Here is a 23,380-nt window from a genome sequence, read left to right as displayed (position 1 = left end):
CACAGAATACAGTTTCACGTCCCCACTATGAAATTTTGAAAAAAGTGTAGATTTTGCAAATTCAAGTTATCTTGTAAGCTGCTCCTTCCAAGAACATTGTCATTCCAATAAAACCAGCTGCTAGCTTACTTAGTTTCAATGACCTATAGAATAATAAGAGGTTTTTTTTTTTTTTTTTCTGGTAACTTTCATCATCTTTGTGGGAAAAATACCTATGCAAGTGATGCATTTTGAAATTATAAAACATGCAGAATATGTACAAACAGAAAGTTTTAAAAATATTTGCTTCATATACATGTAAATCTACTTGCGTATAGCTGAAATTGAACAAATATAAAAATTTCGCTTTCTAAAAAATGTTTTCAGAGAATCTGAGACAACTTAAAGCTGTACAAAGATTTCCTGGGAGAAATCTCTTCATATAGAAGTTTATACCTACAGGAGTAATTCCAGCATCAGTCCACCATAATTATTACATAACATTTGGTCTAATCGACAACGATCACCCTTAAAACTGTTCTGTTTCTGAGAAATTAAGGTTCATACTAAAATCAAAAAGAATTCACAAAAACAGTGGCTTTTTGTGTTTTTGGATCTCTTCAACAATCTTTATCAACTTATTTGGAACTGTAAAAAAAAACAAAAACTATTTACAGAATTCAGTTTTAAATACATTTCACAACTTCTAAAGTAAAGTTTATGTTACAAGAATTCAAAGCTCATGGCTTAAGTCCAATTATCAATCTGTAGTCTCTTCTATTATCCTGTATTCCCATGACTGTACCTTTATTGTGTACAGTTCAAGATTGTATTCTTTCTTGACCAAAAGTAAAATCAAACTACATGTTCATTTCAATTAAACAGCTTCTTTATTAGTCTGAAGGCGAGTCATAGCTTCTAATTTCTGTCTGTAAGCCTCTGCTTCCTGTTCTTTCTTTAGAAGCTGTTGTCGATACTTTTGTGCTTCTCGATTTGCTTCATCCAGCTGTTTCTGAAGAGCTTCTCTCTCCTAATTAAAAAAAAAGTTTTTTTTTCAATTTTTGCACAAATACATTATTAACACACACAAGCATGCATCCTTCAAATAAAAAAATTGTACTAGCTAAAAGTTGCCACACACTGAAATTTTCTAGACGTCTTGCCTTTTCAACAAATTCACTAATAATTAAGCCCCTAATTTTGTGCTCCACACTATGAAATATAGATTAGCTTCTGACCTCAAGAAAATTATTTTCCTAATGAGAAATAAGGCAAATAGAATAAACCCAAATTAGGTACTTATATTTTTATATGTACTACAAAAACTAGAGAAGAGTTTTAAGAGAAAAATATACAATCATCTCTTCATATCTCTATTTGTGATTCTTTAACCTAAAGTTAATAATTATAAAACAATATTTACTGAGCACCTACTATATGATTAAACAAGGTGATTTCAAACAATAAGCTTCTAAGATACATATTAAGTCCACGTCATAGATGAGAAAAATGGTGCTTAGAGATGATGTAGCTTTCCCAAGGTCACACAGTACAGAATTGGGTTTATAGAATTCTAACATTGCTGCTTTTAAAACTATATTCCTGGCTGGGCGCGGTGGCTCACGCCTGTAATCCTAGCACTCTGGGAGGCTGAGGCGGGCGAATCACTTGAGGTCAGGAGTTCGAGACCAGCCTGAGCAAGAGTGAGACCCCGTCTCTACTAAAAAATAGAAAGAAATTAACCGGACAACTAAAAATATATAGAAAAAATTAGCTGGACAACTAAAAATATATAGAAAATTGGCCAGGCATGGTGGCACATGCCTGTAGTCCCAGCTACTCGGGAGGCTGAGGCAGGAGGATCGCTTGAGCCCAGGAGTTTGAGGTTGCTGTAAGCTAGGCTGACGCCACGGCACTCTAGCCAGGGCAACAGAGTGAGACTCTTTGTCTCAAAAAAAAAAAAAACAACTATATTCCTCTCTGACAGCAAGATACCTTACCTTTAAAATGAAGAGTACTGAACTAGATTAGTATTTCCTAAATTATACTATTTTACGAATCAATAAAACACTAAATTCTCTACTGTGATCCATTAAATTATACAGGTATAAAATATACATATTAAATTCCTCAATAAATCGAGAGCTGAAATACAAATCCAATCCAATGAAAATCCTCCTCCCCCTCTTCCTCACTCTGCTCCTATTCAGTTATCTCAGGAAAAATGACATGAGAAAATATTTCAAAGAATCCTTTCCCATACCTCTAAGTAAGCAAATGGACAAAAAGCTCAATCTGCACAGACCCACGCTCAAGGCAAGTTTCCATAGTCTTAGGAATGAAGCAGCCTCATCACAGATGCCCAGAACCTCTTAGTGGGGTGGAGGCTGGGGGCAGGATTATAAATCACAAGAAAGGCCAGGTTTACACTGGGAAAGACACTTGGCCCCAAGGGAACTAAAGGTGAGGGGTTGGCAGCCTGCTGGGGAAGGACAGTATGAGGGTCTCTCCCTATATATCTACGGCCTCCTTGACTCTTGTCCATTGTGAGCACCAAAAGATTTCCTCTCCTTCACTATTCACATGGCCCATAAGGAGGAGCATATATAATCCCCCTGCCTTCCTGTGATCCCACTCCCTTCTCCATACTGGGAATGAAGCTAGATCCAACATTTATTTTTCCCATGAGTCCACCAGATATGGGTGTGATTGATTATATAAGTGGGCTCCAAACTTTCCGATTACACAAAATATAAAAGTAGAAGAAAGGATTGTCCCTTACCTTCAATTTCAGCAATGCCCAGATCCTACCCTGCTATCTCCCTACACCCCTGCCACCCTCTTCTCATACTCTTCTTACCCTAACTCCAGGCAAGATGACAATGTATGAACAAATCAGAAAGGACACCTAAGACAAGCCTCTGGTAAGCAATCAATGCCAGTCCCCTGGTTGTGGACTATGCAAGACTTTGAAGACACCAATGGAAGGGGTGGGGAGTGGAGGGTAGGAGTTGGATGCTGCTTCCCCAGGAGCTAGACCCCACCTCTGGCAGGAGCACTCACAGCTATGCATAAGTGTTTTAAAATCTTATACATGTGTGAGAAGTAAGATCCTTTGGTAGTCAAAGTTCTGAATATGAGCAAAAATTCGCCTTGATTTGGTAGGAGATATTGGAACAGATTAACCCTAAAGCATCTTCTAGAATTAGCTATTTATCAACAGGATCAGCAAGGGACTCACAATTATTACAGAAGATGAAAGCAAACTGAGTGACGTAGTCTAACAGTGAAAACAGTTTAATCCTATTTTCCTTATTGCATATTTTAATTTCAAGAAGTGAAACATATCTTAATAGAAATGAAAAGACAGCTCCCTTCTGCCTACTAGGCCAAATAAAAGACTCATTTTACACTGCTTTTTTAGCTAATTCTGTAAAATCTGAAAGATAAGGATCATTAGCACTACTCTTTGAATACATTTCATCTTCAAGATTGAAGGCATGATTAATATTATAAATTTAAGTATTTTAAGTATTTTCATTTTTTACTTAATTCTCAGGAATATCGGTATTTGGGGAGAGATCTTTTTGCCATCTCACTTTTCAAAGAAAATAAAAATCTCTGAAATGTAGAAAATATCACTTTTTGTTTTACTCATAGATCCTTTGTTTCCAAATTTATTTGTCAAATGTTTACTGAACATATATTACATGGAAGATACTTCCTTAATGCAAATAGTAATTTGGTTGTTTCACAGATGAATAGTGCAATAGACTGACATTTGAGACTTACATGTATTTAAATAGAAATGCCAGTCCTATGGCTGTGATCTTTTGCAATAAAATTACAATAAAAAAGATTTTGACATTTATAAGTAAACATAGTATTTTTCTCCTAACAGTCTAACATTAAAGAAGTCTAAGAAAAATAAACCCTGATGATAATCAAGATTTGGTAGCAACAAGGAAGATATTTATCTTACCATGTAATTCTAAACCCAAGCAACATATCGCTATTACATTAATCAATGAAATAATAGAGCAAGGAAAGATTTGAGTTTGCTTTTTAAATTGTAAATATGATTCTTGAATTTTGCTTCAACTAACACCAATGATCTCTAACAGTTTTATCATCTTACTATGTAGTTTTCTAATATTCATATTTTGCTTTACCTATTATAAATCATAAAACTGTTATAGTGACTTACCTTCTACCATACCTCAATATAAATTTTAGAAGAAGAAGAATAGCAACCAACATTTACTGAGCATTTACTATATAACGGCCATTATACTAGTCCTTCACATGCATTCTCATTTAATCCTCACAACAATCTTACAGTGTAGGTGCTATTATTATTTCCTCCTTTGTACTCACAGGGAAGCCAACCCTTGAATGGTTAAATAACTTGACCAAAATCAGAAAATCATAAAGTTCAAACTGAAATCTGATTCCAGACCCATATTCCTAACCACTAAATGTTTTTTAGAAAAACGAAGTGGGTGGGATGAACTGTTTGCTTGTATGTAAACAGCAATTTTTCTAATTGCCCTGGACCAAATATAACAAATATGTTGTTACTAATGAAGTTTTATTGAAATATAGCCACACTCGTTCATTTCTAATATGCTGCGTCCCCACTGAACTGGCAGAACTGAGTAGTTGCAACAGAGACTGTATGGTCCATAGAACCAAAGACATTTGCTACCTGGCCCTTTACAAAAAAACTTTGCCTTCTCCTGCCCTATAGAAAAGACTTACCAAGAAGCGATATGACTATAGAAAATTTTAAACTGTGGCAGATCAGGAAGGGCATCCATTAATAAAAGAAAAACAGATTTGAAAAATTTTTTTATCAGGCCAGGCGCGGTGAGTCATCCCTATAATCCTAGCACTCTGGGAGGTCGAGGCAGGAGGATCGCTCCAGGTCAGGAGTTCAAGACCAGCCTGAGCAAGAGCAAGACCCCGTCCCTACTAAAAAATAGAAAGAAATTAACCGGACAACTAAAAATATATAGAAAAAATTAGCCGGGCATGGTGGCACATGCCTGTAGTCCCAGCTACTCGGGAGGCTGAGGCAGTAGGATTTCTTAAGCCCAGGAGTTTGAAGTTGCTGTGAGCTAGGCTGACGCCACGGCACTCTACCCTGGGCAAGAGACCGAGACTCTGTCTCCAAAACAAAAAAAATTTTTATCAAATAAAACATTGTATAAAGTTTACAGAAATCAATTTTTGAAAGAACATTCAGGATCTCAAATCTACCACTAGTTAAAGGACACCAATATTTCATTAAAAATAAACAAAATTCACTAATAAACATATTTATCCTAACCTCTATGGCAAATAAAAAGTAAAGATACTTCCTGAATTTACACAACCAAGTTACTACTTGTTATTACTAATGCACTAAAAACATTTCTTCCCCCCAAAAAATGTAAAGATTAATTTAAATTCAGAACATTCTAATGTTTATTAATGGAAGAAATCTATAAGTAGCACACTTTCTCCAAAAATATCTTCAATGCAATAATATCAAGCAAGGGGTGGTAACAAACTTATATACATTGTTGCAGTGTTACAGCTGTTTTAGAATTTGTCTAGCAGGTTTTCTGGGAAGATCCCCATAAAAAATAATTATATACATTATTGCAATTTGGTCTTCTTCATAACTTCACCTCCAAAAAACAAACCTATTTCATTTCCCATATTGCTATAAATTTCCTATAATTTAAACTAATTTCTCCTGGTATTACTGGTAAATCTCCCCATTGTTAGTTGAGAAACTCTATAAACATAAATTCTTAGTACCTTCTTTATAGACAATCACTATGGTAACTGCAGACACAGACACACAGAGAAAACCCAAACATGTTAGATTTTATATGAATTAAGTTTTAAATTTCTTTAGAGCAAGTTTCTATTTTTTTTTTTTTTTTTTTTTTTTGAGACAGAGTCTTGCTCTGTTGCCTGGGCTAGAGTGCCATGGCATCAGCCTAGTTCACAGCAACCCCAAACTCCTGGGCTCAAGCCATCCTCCTGCCTCAGTCTCCCAAGTAGCTCGGTCCACAGGCGCACACTAGGATGCCCGGCTAATTTTTCTATTTTTAGTAGAGACAGGGTCTTGCTGTTGCTCAGGCTGGTCTTGCAATCCTGACCTCAAGCGATCCTCCTGCCTAGGCCTCCCAGAATGCTAGTATTACAGGCATGAACCACCATGCCCAGCCTAGAGCAAGTTTCTAAATCTCAGCATTATTGATATTTTTCAACCACATAGTTCTTTACTGTGTGGGGCTGTCCTGTGCATTGTAGGATGTCTACCTGGCCTCTACCCATTAAATGCCAGTGGAATGCCACTAGTCATGACAACCAAAAATGTTTCCAGACATTGCCAAATGTACCCTAGGATTAAAATCGCCCCAGTTAAGACTCACTGCTTTTAAGAAACTTTTTAAGTTAATGGCCAACCTGTCACTTAGAAAGGAGTATAAAAATCTGCCCCCAAGAGTACTAGTTATCTAAGAAAATAAATTCAAAAGAATTATTTCATGTATTATAAGGAAATGATTACCTGGTTTGATGAAAACACTGGAGGTCATCTCTTCATTCTATATCTCCAGCCCATCTCTACCATCTATACTACACTGTATGCGTCAAGGTTTCTCTGTAATAGCCCTAACAGATCATGCATGCAATCTTGGCTTGAACATTTCCAGTGATGGAGAATAAGATTTCCATTACCAGAACTCTAATTACTAAAAACAAAATAAAGCATACAAAAACCGCTATTCTTTATATCAAGCTAAAACTCAATCTCCCTGAAATTCTATCTCCTTGGTCCTAGTTAATTTACATACCTCAATCCATACTTCCCTGTTATTTGCAATTATTTTCCCTGGTTTCTCAAAGACTGTAAGAGGGGAATCAGGCTGAACTTTGAGGGAAACAACAATGCTCACTGGTCATTAGGTAAATAATGGTGCAGGCTGCACATTTATAGGTTAAAAAATATAATTTGTTCAACTGAATAAGTTTATATTTAATAAACATTCAAGAAACTTAAAAATGTTTTATTAAATAGTTAAAGCAAAGTACGTGACAAAATTTTTTGACCTTATGTCTAAAAAAGATCTGACATATCAGAAAAAGGCAATAAAGAGTATTAATATACTGATTCTGTTCAATGGAATAAATAGTTTTTGAATAAGAACTTCAACATCCTGCATATTACTTTAAATCTTAAAGAAATAAAACAACCCACCATCAATAAAGTCATGATTTTACCAAACATTCTGGTTACATCATGAATCAGATTCTTTTAAACTCAATGATATATTATTTGTAATTGTGGCCAAATAATTAGTACTAGTCTTATATTTAAATGAATTTGGGAGGGATATTTTCTAATTTTCTTTAATTGGAATTATGTTGCCTTTTAGTGACTTTTTAAAAAATCTTCACCTTTCTATAATAAGAACCTTTATAAAGAACTACTAAATATTCACCAAATTTACTATATACATATATTAGATATAATAAATATTAAAAATGAATGTGCCGAGTTTTTCAATTCTCATAAAAACCCTAAAATGGACATTATTACTCTAAATTCTAATTTGAGACACAATAAAACTGAAACTCAAAAAGGTCAGATATCTTGCCTCAAAGAATAGGGCAAGAGGCAGGATTCAAACCCGCTTTAAGTCCAGTGCTCCAAAATTATTCAAGGATAACTTTGTTTTCATTTGATACATGTTAATATCAAATTCAGGGAACACTTTGACTTCTCTGCTTTCAGTTAAAAAAAAAAATTCAGGGTACACAGTTTTATTTATAGTAAGATGAGAAAAAAACTGTGACACTACAAACTGGTTTACACTTACAAACTACTTTGGGAGAGGGCAAAAAAAGTTGAATCCTATCAACAGTCTAATTAATTTACTTTCCTTAAAAGACTTAATAGTGAAATAAGCAGTTATCTACTGCTTTTTACAAAATAACCCATTTGATGAACATTAACCTTTTTTAAGAGAACCCCCTAGCACAATTAGGCATTTGCATTTCATTTTTCAAAGAAAAACAAATTTTTAGTCAGTATATATACAGTGGTATTTTCCTTTAGTGACTTGTGAGAATGGTGTGTTTTTAAGTTTAACAGAAAATAAAGGATGGAAGAACTAAAGACATCTCAATGTTATCAGATGACAGACTTTGTTACAAACGAATTCTTCACTCACTCATTCATTCATTCAATATTTATTTATTAAAGGCTTGCTATATGTATAAGGCAAAAAAGAAATAAACAAAATCATAATACTATGCACTTTCATTCTGTTTTGAAACAATACTGTCAGTAATAAATATAAAAGACCAAAAAAAGTAAATTGAATTTATTTTGGATGACTGCAGCAAAACACACCGGGTAAAAGACTCCTTACTTCTATTTCTGCAGATTCCACCCTGTTTTCAATTATTTCGATACATTGTCTCTTAGCTGGTGGTTCTTCACTTATCACAGTTTCTTCAGCAATGTCCGTTGCTGGTACTGTTAATACTAAAATGAAAAAAATGTATGCATTGCTTCATTTTCAGATAGGCTTAGTAGAAATAAAACTAGTCTTGACATCATTGATGCTACTCATCTAAAATAAAAATATTCCAAAATAATAATTCCAAAACACTGATTTGCTTTTTATGAGGATGCCCATATTTGTCTTTTTCACCTTGCTTTTATTATAATCTACTTATTGAAGTACCTACTGATTTTTTAAAATTGTATATGATATATTCGTTCATATGACTCAAAAATCAAAATCTTTAACAAGCCTATTTTGGGAGGTCTCATGCACACCCTTCTAATACAGATAATCATTTATTTCTTGTACATTTTTCTTATATTAATTTATTTTAAAACAAATGTACATTCTTATTTTTCTTTCTTACACAAAAGCTAGCATACATACAATAGATATATTATTTTGCATCTGTTGTTTTCACTCAAAATATTTAGAGTATTTTATATCAGTACATAGAGAGCTTCCTTTTATTGAGGTACCTAATATTCCATTATATGAACATACCATTATGAATACTGCTCATAAACTTTGCTTGTTTCCCTATTAGACTGTTGGACTTTATCTCAGTTTTTAGTAGCTCTTTATATAAATGTAAATATATAGAGAGGCTGTCCTGGCTTTGCACAGCAGTATAGGAATAAAAGTCACTGTGCAAGCTGAAACCATGCAAAGCAATCTTAACATCAATGAGGAGAATTACAACTGTTCCATGGCCTTTAAAATTTTTTGTCATGAACCTTGAAAGCATTATGCTAAAAAATATTTGTCAAAACATGAAAAACTCTTACTGTCAGTTATTAAATATAAACAGAAATTTTAAAAAATTAAAACTAGTATTTATTTAGTACAATGTAATTTAAAACATGAGAAATATTGAGAATTAAAGTATTTTCTTTTCATTCATATCATATTTACAAATTTTTCTTTTTTTTGGGGGGGGAGACAGGGTCTCAGTCTATTGCCCAGGATAGAGTGTAGTGGTACAATCATAGCTCATTGTAACCTCAAACTCCTGGGCTCAAGCAATCCTCCTACCTCAGCCTCCCAAGTACCTGGGATTATAAGCACATGCCACCAGGCCTGGCTTTTTCTTTTTTAATTTTTTGTAAAGACAGGGTTCTCACTATGATACCCAGGCTGGTCTTGAACTCCTGGCCTCAAGTGATCCTCCTGTCTCAGCCTCCCAAAGTGCTGGTACTACAGGCATGAGCCACTGCACCCAGCCTCTAAGTTCCTTTTTCAACCAAAATACTTTTGGGCCCATTTCTCTTTCCACCTAGTGTGTACTCAGAGAAAGCAAGCTATTTGCAGAGGATTACAAAAATATGATTCAAGGCAAAACTAAATGCTTTGGAAAATATATCACAATTTCCTGAGAATTAAAAATAAACACAAACTTTATACAAACGTCTACTACTAACCTTGTTGTCCATCTGGCATGGTCACAATGATAGGCTGACCTATGCCACTGGTGGGAATGGAGTGTAAATTTCCAAGCTGAATTCCATCTGTAACTATTGTGATAACTTGCTGACCCCCAGAACTCACTACTTGCTGAATTGCACCATCCACAGATTCTGCCGTAACCACTTCCTCCGTGGCAACTACTGGAAAAAAAAAAAAAAAAAGTAAAAATCAGTGAACATATATAACAGTATAAACAGAAATTTTTTAATACTTTTACTTTGCTACTTTTGCCTGTCCTGCTTCTTCCTCACACAGAAAAATTTTACATGGTTTTTAACTCAGTCTCCAGTGGTGGTGCAAACAACTATATAAACAGTTGACTACAAGTCTCATAATTTACAATAAGTGAGTTCTAACTATTTTTATATGTGAGTGATTAAATAAACAATTTCTCTTCATTTCATTATGAGGTACAAAATTTATAAGATCTCCTAAGATCATGACAAAGGCTATATATGCTTCATAGAAGTCCATAATTCAAAAGATAATTTTGAATATAGTTATATTCCATTTATATTTTACACATGAATTGATACACAGAATGAACAGTATTCCCTTTTTGGATGAGTGAGCAAGGGTTGCCTTGATAATAAGCAGCATGCAGATCTGGTACTATGTGATATTAAAAAGATAACACTTTAACATTTACATAAATAAAATCCCCAAATATGCTCTTAATAATTTATGAGAGTCTCCGAGAGGATTCTGGCAGCCAAAAGCACCACCTCTGGCCTTGCCTGGGTAAAGAAATCACACGTTAATACTCCCAAAATCCTCTCCCACAGGTATTCCTATGCCCAGATACTGATCCCAAAAGACATGCACAGGAATATTCATCACAGCTTTACTCATAATAGTCAAAAACTAGAAACAACCCAGATATTCACTGATAGTAAATAAATTATGATAGAGTCATATATTGGAATACTCCATAGCAATTAAAGTGACTATATGCAAAACATGGATGAATCTGACAAAAAATACTGAGTAATGTCAATCACACACAAAATAACATATACCACCTTCCATTTATGAACCGAGTAATGTTTGCACAGGACTGACCACTTTGTGTTGATTCCGCAATCGGTACAATTATCATCTATGAACTTTTCTGTATGTATGTTAGACTTCGGTGAAAAAGTATCAAAAGGAATAATGATAATAGTGAATTATAACACTAAAGTTTTAAAAATATATCTATAATAATACCTCATAAAAGAGGAGAGAAAGGGAGAAAGGGAAAAGATCTTGATAGAAAGTGACATCTGAATAACGTAAAAGGAATGACAAATTAAGAAATATTACATATATAAATATACTAAGAAATATTAACTCCTAATGTAATAATTTATTCAAGTAAGGATCACTAGTGGGTGCTAAAAGCACTGGTGAAATGTTTTGGGGAAGCAGGATATTCAAATGGGTTCTCAAAATATCATACCAAAGACTACTATTAGTTATGAAAGGGAAAATCTACCTGTAAAGACCTGGCAGTCACCATTTCACCAAGTGGTCATTATCAGGATAGGGCGATATTAATGTGCCTCCTGAGATGATGCAATGGCAAGTTACAAAATATCACTGGTGTTCTTCCTAGAAATGTCTGACCTGAATCTAACTATTAAAAAACAAATGAATCCAGAATGTGAGTGGTCCTGCAGACAGCTAGCTTGGACCCTACAAAGATTTCAATGTCATAAAGAACAAGGGAGGCAGTAGCAATATCCTGGATAAGAGGAGACTAAGAAGACACAATAATCAAATACAATATGGGAACTCTAATTGGATCCTGGATGAAAAACAAATAGCTATAAAGGACATTTTGGGGACAACTGGGGAAATGTGAACATGGACCACATGTCAGATAATGTTACTAAATCGGTTGATGTTTTTATAAAATAAAACAGAGCTATGGATATGTAGAAGGCAGTCCTTGTTCTTGGAAGATACATGACACAATACTTAAAGGTGAAGTATCATGATGTCTGCAGCCTACTTTCAGATAACTTGGCAAAATAAAAGTGCACGTGTGTGTTTATGTGTGAATGAGAACATTTGGGTGTGGGAAGATGTTAAAAGCTGGTGAATACAGGTGAAAGATGTACAAATTCATCGTCTAATTTTTCTATAGGTCTGAAAACTGTCACCATAAAAAAAAATTTGAAAATCTGACTAGTTCAGGCCAAGAACAGTGGCTCACACCTGTATTCCCAGCATGTTGGGAGGCCAAGGTGTGAGGATTGCTTGAGGCCAGGAGTTTGATACCAGCCTAGGCAATATAGCAAGACCCTATCTCTACAAAAAAATTTAAAAATTAGCCAGGTGTGGTGGTGCACACCTGTAGTCCCAGCTATTTGGGAGGTTGAGACAGGAGGATCACTTGAGCCTAGGAATTCAAGGTTACAGTGAGCTATGATCGTGCTACTGCACTCTAGTCCAGGCAACAGAGTGACATACTGTCTCTTATAAAAAAAAAAAAAAAAAAAAAAAAAAAAACTAGTTCAGAAAAAAGAAATAACATAAAAACTATTTCTAAAATTCCTGGGCTCAAGCAATCTTCCTGCCTCAGTGTCCCAAGTAGCTGAGACCACAGGCACATGTCACCATACCTGGCTAATTTTTCTATTTTTTGTAGAGATGGGTTTTTTTTTTTTTTTTTTTTTGAGACAGAGTCTCACTTTGTTGCCCAGGCTAGAGTGAGTGCCGTGGCGTCAGCCTAGCTCACAGCAACCTCAAACTCCTGGGCTCAAGCGATCCTCCTGCCTCAGCCTCCCGAGTAGCTGGGACTACAGGCATGCGCCACTATGCCCGGCTAATTTTTCTATATATATATATTTTTAGTTGTCCATATAATTTGTTTCTATTTTTAGTAGAGACGGGGTCTCGCTCTTGCTCAGGCTGGTCTCAAACTCCTGACCTTGAGCGATCCACCCACCTCGGCCTCCCAGAGTGCTAGGATTACAGGCGTGAGCCACCGCGCCCGGCCGAGATGGGGTCTTGTTCTTGCTCAGGCTGGTCTCAAACCCCTGGCCTCAAGTGATCCCCTCACCTCAACCCCCCAAAATGCTAGGATTACAGGTGTGAGCTACCATACCCAGCCTTCTAAAGGACATGTTTTTTAATGTGTTGAGGCAACACTTTACAAAAAGTATAATTAAATAAAACAATTCTCTACTGAAATCAAGCCACCATCGAGATGGTGCTGTGAAACACAGTTGCTGTGAAACATACTGAGTTGCTACCAACTCACGATAGGACATCATGGATACTGACGATCACAGGATTTACTAAAGACAGGGAGGCCATAAATATACCAACTTCTTTTTTAAAAAGACAAGATAAATACTGGGATTTCACTTTTTAAGATGTATTCATGGCAAGAGGCCTGGCTTCAACTTTGCTCCTGTGTTATTTGGTAATCACGAATCACAATACAAACCCTGCAGAATATTCAAAATGCAGATAACTTTTATGTTTTGATTTCTCTCATTATTTTTGTTTGCCTTAAACTATAATTAGGTTTTATCATCAAGCACTTAAAAAAATTTCAGAAAGATAATTACAAAATGAAATGTAGGGCATACAATAGTAATATATTCAATAGAACTACTAAGGTTTCAAAAACATTAAGTATTGCTTTGATATTTTTTTTAAAAATCCATATGAAAAAGAAATGTTCACTCTGGTTGAATACTAACTACAGGTAGTAAATATTTTAAAGCATAATCACATGTAAGAAATTTCTGAGATCACACACAATCAAGGCACAACTCAAAAACTTTCATCTTTGCATTATTTGCAATAACTGTCATTAAAATAATAATCAGTTCTTGCCTTTCATCTAAAAAGCTTTCTTTTTAAGTTGTGCTATGGCAAGGTATTTAAGAAAAAATGAAAAGGAAACCAATTACGTAAGAAGACAAAGTGCCCCCCCAGAAACCCTAAGAACAACCCAAGAGTAAAATGTTGAAACACAAAAGAATAAAAGAGAAAACCTAAAAACTCTAAAAAGATGGTTGATCAAAAAATATCAGAATATATACACTCAAAATTGTAAAAACCCCTGGATTAAAAAATAACTGTAATGTCATAAATATTCACTGACCTAATTCAAAAGTCAAAGAGGATAGGTGGGGGATGAGGGATCAAAAACTACCTATCGGGTGACAATCTATACTATTTGAGCTAGGGGTACAATAAAATCCCTGATGATACCATTATACAACAAAAAACTTATACCCCTAAATCTTTTGGGGGGGAAAAAAAGTCAAGTTGCAATATTTACAGAGAGCCTAAATAATCTGCAGTACCTTTGAAGATATGTGAGGTCTCTTATTCAACATGACTTTTGAATTATAATGCCATAAAAATGAAGTAAGATAGGGAAGAAGACTGTCTTTGAAATATTCTAAAAGACTCAAAATTCTACATAGAAATATTTAAACAATAAAATGGAAACTATGCTTATTGAAGAAAAGTAACATTTCAAAGGTACCATGCCTGTAATTGAACCTGAAATTAAAAACAAAAAAGCAAAAACAATCTCACAAGGCCCAGTAAGTACCCTTTAGAGCCAATTCAGTTTTTATTGTTTTTGTTTTTGTTTTTGTTTTTTGAGACAGAGTCTCGCTTAGTTGCCCAGGCTAGAGTGAGTGCCGTGGCGTCAGCCTAGCTCACAGCAACCTCAAACTCCTGGGCTTAAGTGATCCTACTGCCTCAGCCTCCCAAGTAGCTGGGACTACAGGCATGCGCCACCACGCCTGGCTAATTTTATATATATATATATATATATATATATATATGTATATATATATTTATATTTTAGTTGGCCAGATAATTTCTTTCTATTTTTAGTAGAGACGGGGTCTCGCTCTTGCTCAGGCTGGTCTCGAACTCCTGACCTTGAGTGATCCACCCACCTCGGCCTCCCAGAGTGCTAGGATTACAAGCGTGAGCCACTATGCCTGGCCCAATTCAGTTTTAATACCCTATTTTAGGAACAGACCAAAAAACAATGTGCAAAAGGGACCTGGTGCAAATTTCACTATTAGGGAGAAAGGAAGAAATTGTTAACAGCTACCAGACGTATTACACCTTTTGAAAAACCATCTTATTAGCAATTAGCAAAAGCTGCTCTAAATACAAAAAGAAGGGTGGCATAGATGTCAAGCTAATCAAGGTATTATATAACTGAGCCACAAGGAAGAATAAAGCTAAGCAAAGTTGATACAGGACTGAAGGCTAAAGCTTACAAAGCAGAGTTTTATGAAAGAGTATTCTAAAAGGACCAGATAACTACACTATGGATGTAAGGCCACATCTTAACCAATCACAATCTCCAATTCTACATCCCAAATAACTCTCAAATCTATTCACTTATTATCTCTTTGCCAAATCATAATTTATGCTACCATTATAGTGTCTCTTCCCTGGTTGATTACATTAGACTCCTAACTAAACTCCCTTCCAGAGCATTCTTCTAAGCCTCCCAAAGTGATCATTTTAAAGTCCTCCATAATCTTACTTTCAACCACCTTGGGTTACTCTTCCCCTCACTGGGTTTAGCCACACTGGCCTCTGTGTCCCCTGAAAAGACAAGCTCTTTCTTGCCTCAAAAGCTTCACATTTCCCTCTTCCTAAAATGTTCTTCCCCCAATTTTTATCTAATTTCTTCTTAATCTTTGGTTTAAATGTCTCTTCCTTTAGGAAGATTCTCTGACCTATCAGAGTGGCCTATAGGCTTTCGGAGAAAGACATGAAAATACGACTGCCTCTGTTTATTAATGAATAGTGTACTACATAGTGGTGGTTTTTCTCATGAGAAAAAATGTAACTGCAATTCCCAAAAGGCAACTTTTACTTTTCTGTCTCTTCATTTTGGAATGATTTTCAAAATGGAAATGACTTCCAAAATGGTATGACTTGGAATGAGTTCCTATCTATCTAAATCCAACCCACTCTTTAGGGCACAATTCAACACGACCTTCTCCACTGTACTCACCTGCAACTCCAGCTAAAGTAATATCTTTCCTCTGAACAACAACAGTAATTCAACGAGATATTTTAATTATCAAGCATTGACAACCTACAGTTACATTTGCTCGTAACATCAAGAAAAGACAGAGGTATTATTTGGTTCCTCAATGAAAGCATTATATTAATAATAGACTTTATGAGGTTCTCTTTGGACTAACATTAAAATTTGTTTTATATATCAAAGGTGGTCCTAACGCAATCCTGAAGGTGCTATTTAAAGCCATCATTTCAAAGTGAAATGCCTTAGTACCCTAGACTATTACAAGTGCTTTCCCTTTATATATAGGACCATGTCCAATCAGCCAGCTTCCACTTAAAATGCAGTCCATCTGCTGCTACATTCTGGTTATCTGGTATCTAGTAAAAATGTTTCTTTTACTACTTGGCTGGTAAAAGAAAAGAACTTGCCATAACAGTTAATGTACTGACGGTTCTTACAGTATATTTTGGTCTACAATCATTTAAACAGGGCAAGACAGTAGCAGAACACTTATTTCAACAGACTACTTATTACTACAAAAAGCTACAGAAACAGACAAACCCCAGAAGTAAAGTGGAAATAGCGATCCTTTTGTTTGATATAAGATAAAATGATAATTACACAAATGCTTCAATATTGTATAATTCCAATATCACAAACCAAATTATAAACATTCTAAAAGAGACCAGCCCACACATCACCTGAAGAAATTGCATAGGAGAGGCAGTATATTATAGTGGTGACAGACACACAACTTGGGAATCGGTCAGACTTTGAGCATAATTCTCCTTTTAACACTTAACAGCCATGTGACCTTGGATAAAATTATTCAACCTCCACTAACCTCAGTTTCATCACACATAAAATGGAGGTACTACTACTGTATTTTCCAGATCCTAATAAGGCCTTGTAAAGAGATACATAAACATTTCTAGAATCAGAATGAATCTGACAACTGATGGTAAAAGAAACTGGACAGCCAAGAGTCAGAGAAACAATGTGTGTCAGATTTATCTTTGCCTGAGTATGTGCAAATTGAGCTTTGGGAGAAGATATTTATTTGATTACACATCTCAGTTGAGTTGTTTACATTGGTGGCACATACTTACCTGAACTTTTACTTAATTCAAGCTCTTAAAATATCTGCAAAAAGATTCCCCTATGATGTAGCATATTAAAATGAAAAATTATTATGTTCACAGAAGATTGTATGTCACATGCAATAAAAGTCAATTGAAATTACTAATTCTCTCAGACTAGACCATAACATTTTCAAAAGAAGAAGTTAGAGAAGTTGGTGTGGCCAATTCATGGAGCCAAATGTCTAAACATCAGAACTGCCAGTGACTGTCAAGAAAGGCCATTTAATTTTCAGGGATAAGTAATTTAACTAAAGAAAAGAAATTTATAAATTTAACCAAAGAGAAACAACCAGTGAAATCTGTTTTCTTTGATATGCTTCTGCAATTACAAAGGTGCTAAAAAGGGTAAGTACTTGAATCTGTGACTTTTAAGATACACATTTGACTTGTTTTTCTAACCTGGAGTTTCTGAAGAATTGGACAATGGAGCAGATGCTTCCGCTAAGGCAGCTAACGTAGCTAATACTGATGTAGAGGAGTTTCCAAACTGAACAGCAGATACACCCGTTTCATCTATAAGAAAAAAGAAAATAGATTTTAATTTCTGAGGAGCTTAATCTAATGTGTATTTCTGATATTCTGTTCTATTTTATTCAACTGTTAAATGAAGCTTGGATAGCATTAGTTTTTGAAAGGTAATACTGCAATATATTTTGCAATATCATCTTTCTTTAGATTGTTTTGTCTCACAAAAATTTCTTTTTGCCAATTATACCAAAGAAAACCAAGGTAGCTGATATAATCTTACCCTTATTCTCCAACAGTCCTTTCTTAAAAGGATGAATACCTACTAAAGCATAAAATCCCAACCGCTATCCTATAGGCATCTCAATACCTGTTGCCTTGGATGAATTTTCTGAAGATACCAGACCTGTTAGGTTCACCACCCCTCCAGGTCCAATGATAAACTGTGGTGTTGCAGCATGTATCGTCACAGTGTCAGGGCTCTCTGGGTTTGTGTTGATTTGGTTCTGCATAGCAATCTAAGGGACAAATCACCACAAAGTCTTCAGAATTATAACCAGAACATATAGCACAAATTTTCCTTATTGCACAAACACACATATAAAGGAACATTCTCTAAGAAGAATCGTATAATACAAATGGAAATATTTGTCTATGGTCTACTGAAAGTGTAGTGGTTAAGTCATAGGTATGAATTTACATCCTAAGTCCCCCTCCTAGGCAAAGTAGCAAAATCCTGTGAGAGAAGAAATGGGTATCTGAAAACCTTTTATAGAACACAAAAAAATTAGACATTAAAAGATATTCTACTACCCTGTAGCTACAGAAATTAAATTATTTAAATTATTTCCTCCACTGCATTCAGCAATATATAATACTACATATATAAAGCATGGCCTTCTCAACTAGTTATTCCCACCTTCAACCCCAACCCCCAAACTACACTTCTAAAAGAATGGGAAGAGGCAGGGTAAAGTTGATTTTCCTGAACATAAAACATTTTTAAGTAACTCGAGGAAGTTCAATGGAGTCAGGTGGCTTTAAAGAATTCTACTGGGAAAGGGAACAAGAAGATAGGCAAGTAGAGACAGTAAATAAAGATAATTTACATGATGTCATTTAGCTGAAGAAAAGAGAAGTAATGTTGGTTACTAGAAAAACTTGCCCCAAAGCCAGAAACAACTATGTCCACAAACAGATTTTTTGGAGGATGTTGTAATATAAAAGAAACAAATCAGAATGATAAAAATTAAATCACTCACTCAAGGGACATTATTGTGGTTGCTAAACATTATTTTAAATTTTTATAAAGTAATTTATAATAGAACTTGAAAAACCATTTAGTACCCCAAAATGCAATAAAAATAATTCATAGAATAAAATGTCTAGAAGGGGAATTCAGGAACTTAAAACACAGGAAGGAATCACCTTATCTAATCTTACATAAAAAGGCTGTGGTCTTACAATCAGGAAAATGAACAGTAATAAACAAAAGAGGAAGTGAAAGCAAAAAAGGCTTGTCCAAAGTAACTAAGTCCAAAATGGAAAGCTACAAGCTCAATAGTTTAAATCATCCACAAAACAGAGATCCATTGACATATAAAGCTTCCTTTTATTTATTTTCTTAAATTAAAAGCCAAGTTACCTGTAATATCTCTGCTAAATCTTCATTTCCATTGTCTATTGAAATATCAAATGCAGTTTTACAAAATTTACTTTGTGTGTGTACATCAGCACCATATTTGATTAAAAGTTCCACCACCTCTTGATGATTGTGTTCTGTGGCCCAATGCAGAGCTGTCATCTTTAACATGTCCTTTGCGTTGACATCAGCACCATGCTACAAAAACATTTCAAAATAAGAGATCACTGAAATATGAAATAGTGTATATAAAGAATTCCAAATATGAAAACACTAGTCCCTATGCTTTAAAGCAAGAATAACATGTTCAATCTTTTGTGTGTTAAATATATATTCCAGCAATTTATGTCACTTAATCATTTCTCTATCACATGACTTTCCTAACTGCTTTCCTTCTAATTTCTTAGGAATGAGGCAATTACTTTCTCAGTCACCCAGCTATTCATGAAGGGCTAGAATGGCATAAGAAGTAAAGGAAACTATGAGCATTCCTGCAAAGTCCTCTTTAATGTTACGTGGGAGCTGGTCCCTTACTTCCTCATTGACACAAAAATAGCCTTTGCTTTCAAAACCAGTGCAATATAAGGAATGAAAAGAGAGCGATCTAGAGGTACACTATCCAATAAGGTACCTACTAGACACGTGTAGCTATTAAGCACTTGAAATGTAGCTAGTCAGAATAGAGATGTACTGTATATGTAAATACAAACTGGTATTCAAAGATTTGCTACCGAAAAATAGAAATGTAAAATATCTCATTAACAATTTTATATTGATTGAACGTTGAAATGGTAATCTTTGTATATAGTGTGTTAAAAAACATAATATTAAAATAACTTTACTTTTTTAATGTAGTTAATAGGATATCTAGAATTACAGCATATTTAATTATATAATTTCATTTATGGTTTGCATTATATTTCTTTTAGATAGGCTGATCTAGAGGCTAGGATAAAAAGGATCAGGAATAATGTCTACTACTCTATGCTTCAGAATTTTCTATATCACTCTTGGCATTTAGATGATTAAAGAAAAATCCCCATTTATATTATTGGTTAATTTGTTTGTTAATCATTCTGGCCTAATGATCCCTTTCATGAACTTTTTGACGGTATTGGGACAAAGCTGTAGTCCCTCACCATAAGGTACACCAAGGTCTAAGAAATCAATTATTTGACTTAACTAAGAATATATCTAAAGGAAGTTTTTTCACCTCAGGAATGAAAACTTTAAGATAATTTTCATTTAATGGTCTGATATACACAAAAAATGAGATACCACAGGTAAAACACTAGGTAGGCATTCAATAAAGCTAGTTCCCTTCTCTTTCTTATAAAACCATAAAGTCTTTGGGGCTTACCTTCAAAAGCAAAGTGCAAAAAACAATCACATACCTTAAGCAAAACCTCTACTATGCTGGCATGGCCCTCAGAAGCTGCCATGTGCAATGGTGTTCGGTCCACTTTGGTTCTGGCATCCCTACTTACACCCGCTCGGAGCAGTACCTCTGTGGTGGAATAATGCCCGTACTGTGCTGCCAGATGAAGTGGAGAAGTTCCCAGCTATGCCACAGGAAAAAAAAATCCACATTTATTGTTATTTTTAATATACTACTACTACGTACTGTTTTCTATTTACATAGAAAACAGATTATCTTTATGTTACCTGTTTACATGGTAACTCAAAAGAAATGACTTGATTTATGCTTACCACAGCCTTTTCATAGAAGCCTTCAAGAATCCCCAAACACTTTTCAGTGAAGAAGAAAAGCCAATTATTTCTTTAAATTCAAACTTACTTTCTTCATTATTTTTATCAGATAAATTTATTTTATCAGATAAATAGCCAAAACAAAATTAATTTCTTTAGGGATTAGAGATAATTAGGGTTTGAGAAATGTTTGTGAGTATTGGAATGTTTTCTTCATACCAATCACACAAAACTTGCTAAATTAACTTTGTTTTTATCTATAAGATTCATAACAAATAAATGTAATAGTATAAATTTTTATATTAATTGGATCAAAACTTTTGTGGGACTTTGAAAGTTAATTAAAGCACCTCAGTGGTTTTTGGTTTGTTGTTTTTTGATTTTTTGGGGATTTTTTCCCCCCCCAGAGACAGTCTTGCTCTGTCACCCAGGCTAGACTGAAGTGGCATCATCATAGCTCACTGCAAACTGAAATTCTTGGGTTCAAGTGATCCTCTTGCCTCAGCCTCCCTAGTAGCTCGGACTACAGACTCGAATCACCATGCCTGGCTTATTTTTCTATTTTTTTGTAGAGACTGAGTCTTACTCTTGCTAGACTGGTCTCAAACTCCTGGCCTCAAGCAATCCTCCCACCTCGGCCTCCCAAAGTGCCAGGATTACAGGCATGAGCTACCACACCTGGGCCCTCAGTGATCTTTTTAAAAGGGGTTAAAGTAGTCATTTTTCAAAGGAAAAATCTGAGGTGTACTTGCCAAAGGTGAGTCAGGATAGAACCAAAACAAAACCCAGTTCTGAAATTGGTTCCACTTGGTCTAGCCATTAAATTGACATCTACAATACACAGGGGAGGTACTAAGACGTGAGTGAAGGAAGAGTCTTATCAGAGGCATAACTTTAAATAGGTGAAACTCAGAATGAAGTTACTTCACATGCATATAGAGGCATAGAAAATCCCTACAACTCTGACTGACAAGTCATTGATACTCCAAAGAACTAAAATATTTCATTAGAACATGAAATTTGCTAAGACCACCACTATAGTAACGGCAAGTTTTTTAAATGCTTTCCACAGAACACACTATGCTAAGACCCTAACAATTATCATCTCACTTAATCTCTTGAGAACATAGTTATTATTACTATTCTCACTTGGCAGTAAAAGATCCTAAGGCACAAAGAGGTTATTAGTTTGCCTGAAATAACACACCAAGTAAGAGTTATAATACAAAGCTAGGCATGTGCTCTTAATACATGGTAAAACTGGAAACAATTTACTTTGAGATTAATTATTTTATTACTAATAAAAAACCATATATATATATATTTTTTTTAAATTAGAGATGGGGTCTTGCTATGTTGCCCAGGCTAGAGTGCAGGTATGATCATGGTGCACTACAGCCTCAAATTCCTGGGCTCAGGCAACCTTCCTGCCTTGCCTGAGTTAAAACCTTACGTTTTTAAGAAAGGGTCATTCCAACAGATCAAAGAAGATTCTTGAATCCTTTCTTTCTCCATGTTTTGTCATATTTTTCTATAACTCACCCTTTCTACATTCTTAAATTCTAATATTTAATGAAAGTATCTCAATAGCCCGTTTAGCAACCAGGAGTTTTATTCAATGTGACTTTGTATTGTTTTTCTTCTTGAGACCTTCCCATTTTGGTTGCTGATGCAAAATATATATACATACATATATGTAGTTTAAAGAAAAATAATAAGGTAAACATCTGTGAAATCAACACCACAGTCTAGAAATAAATATTGCCAGTAATTTACAATCTTCTTGTGTGCTACTCCCTAATCACAGATCCCTCCATCACTGCCAGAGGTAACTACTATTCCGAATTTTGTGACAAACATTATTTTCCTTTTCTTTGTATCACTTATGTATCCCTAAATAATATACTTTGTCGAGACCAGCCTGAGCAAGAGTGAGACCCCGTCTCTACTAAAAATAGAAAGAAATTATATGGACAACTAAAAATATATATATAGAAAAATTAGCCGGGCATAGTGGCGCATGCCTGTAGTCCCAGCTACTCGGGAGGCTGAGGCAGGAGGATCGCTTGAGCCCAGGAGTTTGAGGTTGCTGTGAGCTAAGCTGACGCCACGGCACTCACTCTAGCCTGGGCAACAAAGTGAGACTCTGTCTCAAAAAAAAAAAAAAATAATAATATACTTTGGTTTTGCCTGTGTTGAATTTTATTTAAATAGAATCATACTGCACACATTTTTCTGTGATTAGCCTTTTGCTTAACATTATGTTCCTGAGATTCACCCATGTTAATGAACATAAGGGTAATTCGCTAATTTTCTTTGCTCTACAATATTCCATTGAATGAATAAACCACAATTAATTTAACCAACCTACTGATGAACATTTGGA

The 23,380-nt window shown here is 34.9% G+C and overlaps 1 protein-coding gene and 1 pseudogene across 7 annotated transcripts in view; one reads left to right on the top strand and one right to left on the bottom strand.

The window, feature by feature from the left end:
* Positions 1–670: 670 nt before the first annotated feature.
* The window catches only part of GABPB1 (GA binding protein transcription factor subunit beta 1), a 68,267-nt gene continuing 45,557 nt past the window's right edge, over positions 671–23,380 (bottom strand). For 2 of the 7 annotated variants that reach the window (XM_069460043.1, XM_069460098.1), the window contains 7 exons: positions 20,679–20,846; positions 19,288–19,482; positions 18,013–18,160; positions 17,577–17,690; positions 9,974–10,159; positions 8,415–8,530; positions 671–1,009 (listed from right to left, as the gene is read on the bottom strand). In XM_069460043.1, the coding sequence (XP_069316144.1) occupies positions 857–1,009; positions 8,415–8,530; positions 9,974–10,159; positions 17,577–17,690; positions 18,013–18,160; positions 19,288–19,482; positions 20,679–20,846 (1,080 nt within the window). In that variant the 3' untranslated portion in view covers positions 671–856. Of the gene's footprint in view, positions 1,010–8,220; positions 8,531–9,973; positions 10,160–17,576; positions 17,691–18,012; positions 18,161–19,287; positions 19,483–20,678; positions 20,847–23,380 lie in introns of those variants that run through there. The other 5 variants (XM_069460053.1, XM_069460063.1, XM_069460071.1 and 2 more) reach the window with 5 other exon arrangements.
* On the top strand, positions 5,550–5,603 carry LOC138381129 (U7 small nuclear RNA; annotated as a pseudogene).

The sequence above is a fragment of the Eulemur rufifrons genome, chromosome 2 (assembly GCF_041146395.1).
Source record: "Eulemur rufifrons isolate Redbay chromosome 2, OSU_ERuf_1, whole genome shotgun sequence".
NCBI classification, from domain to species: domain Eukaryota; kingdom Metazoa; phylum Chordata; class Mammalia; order Primates; family Lemuridae; genus Eulemur; species Eulemur rufifrons.
Note: the sequence above shows the minus strand (reverse complement) of the source record. Positions and strands in the feature narration are given on the sequence as shown.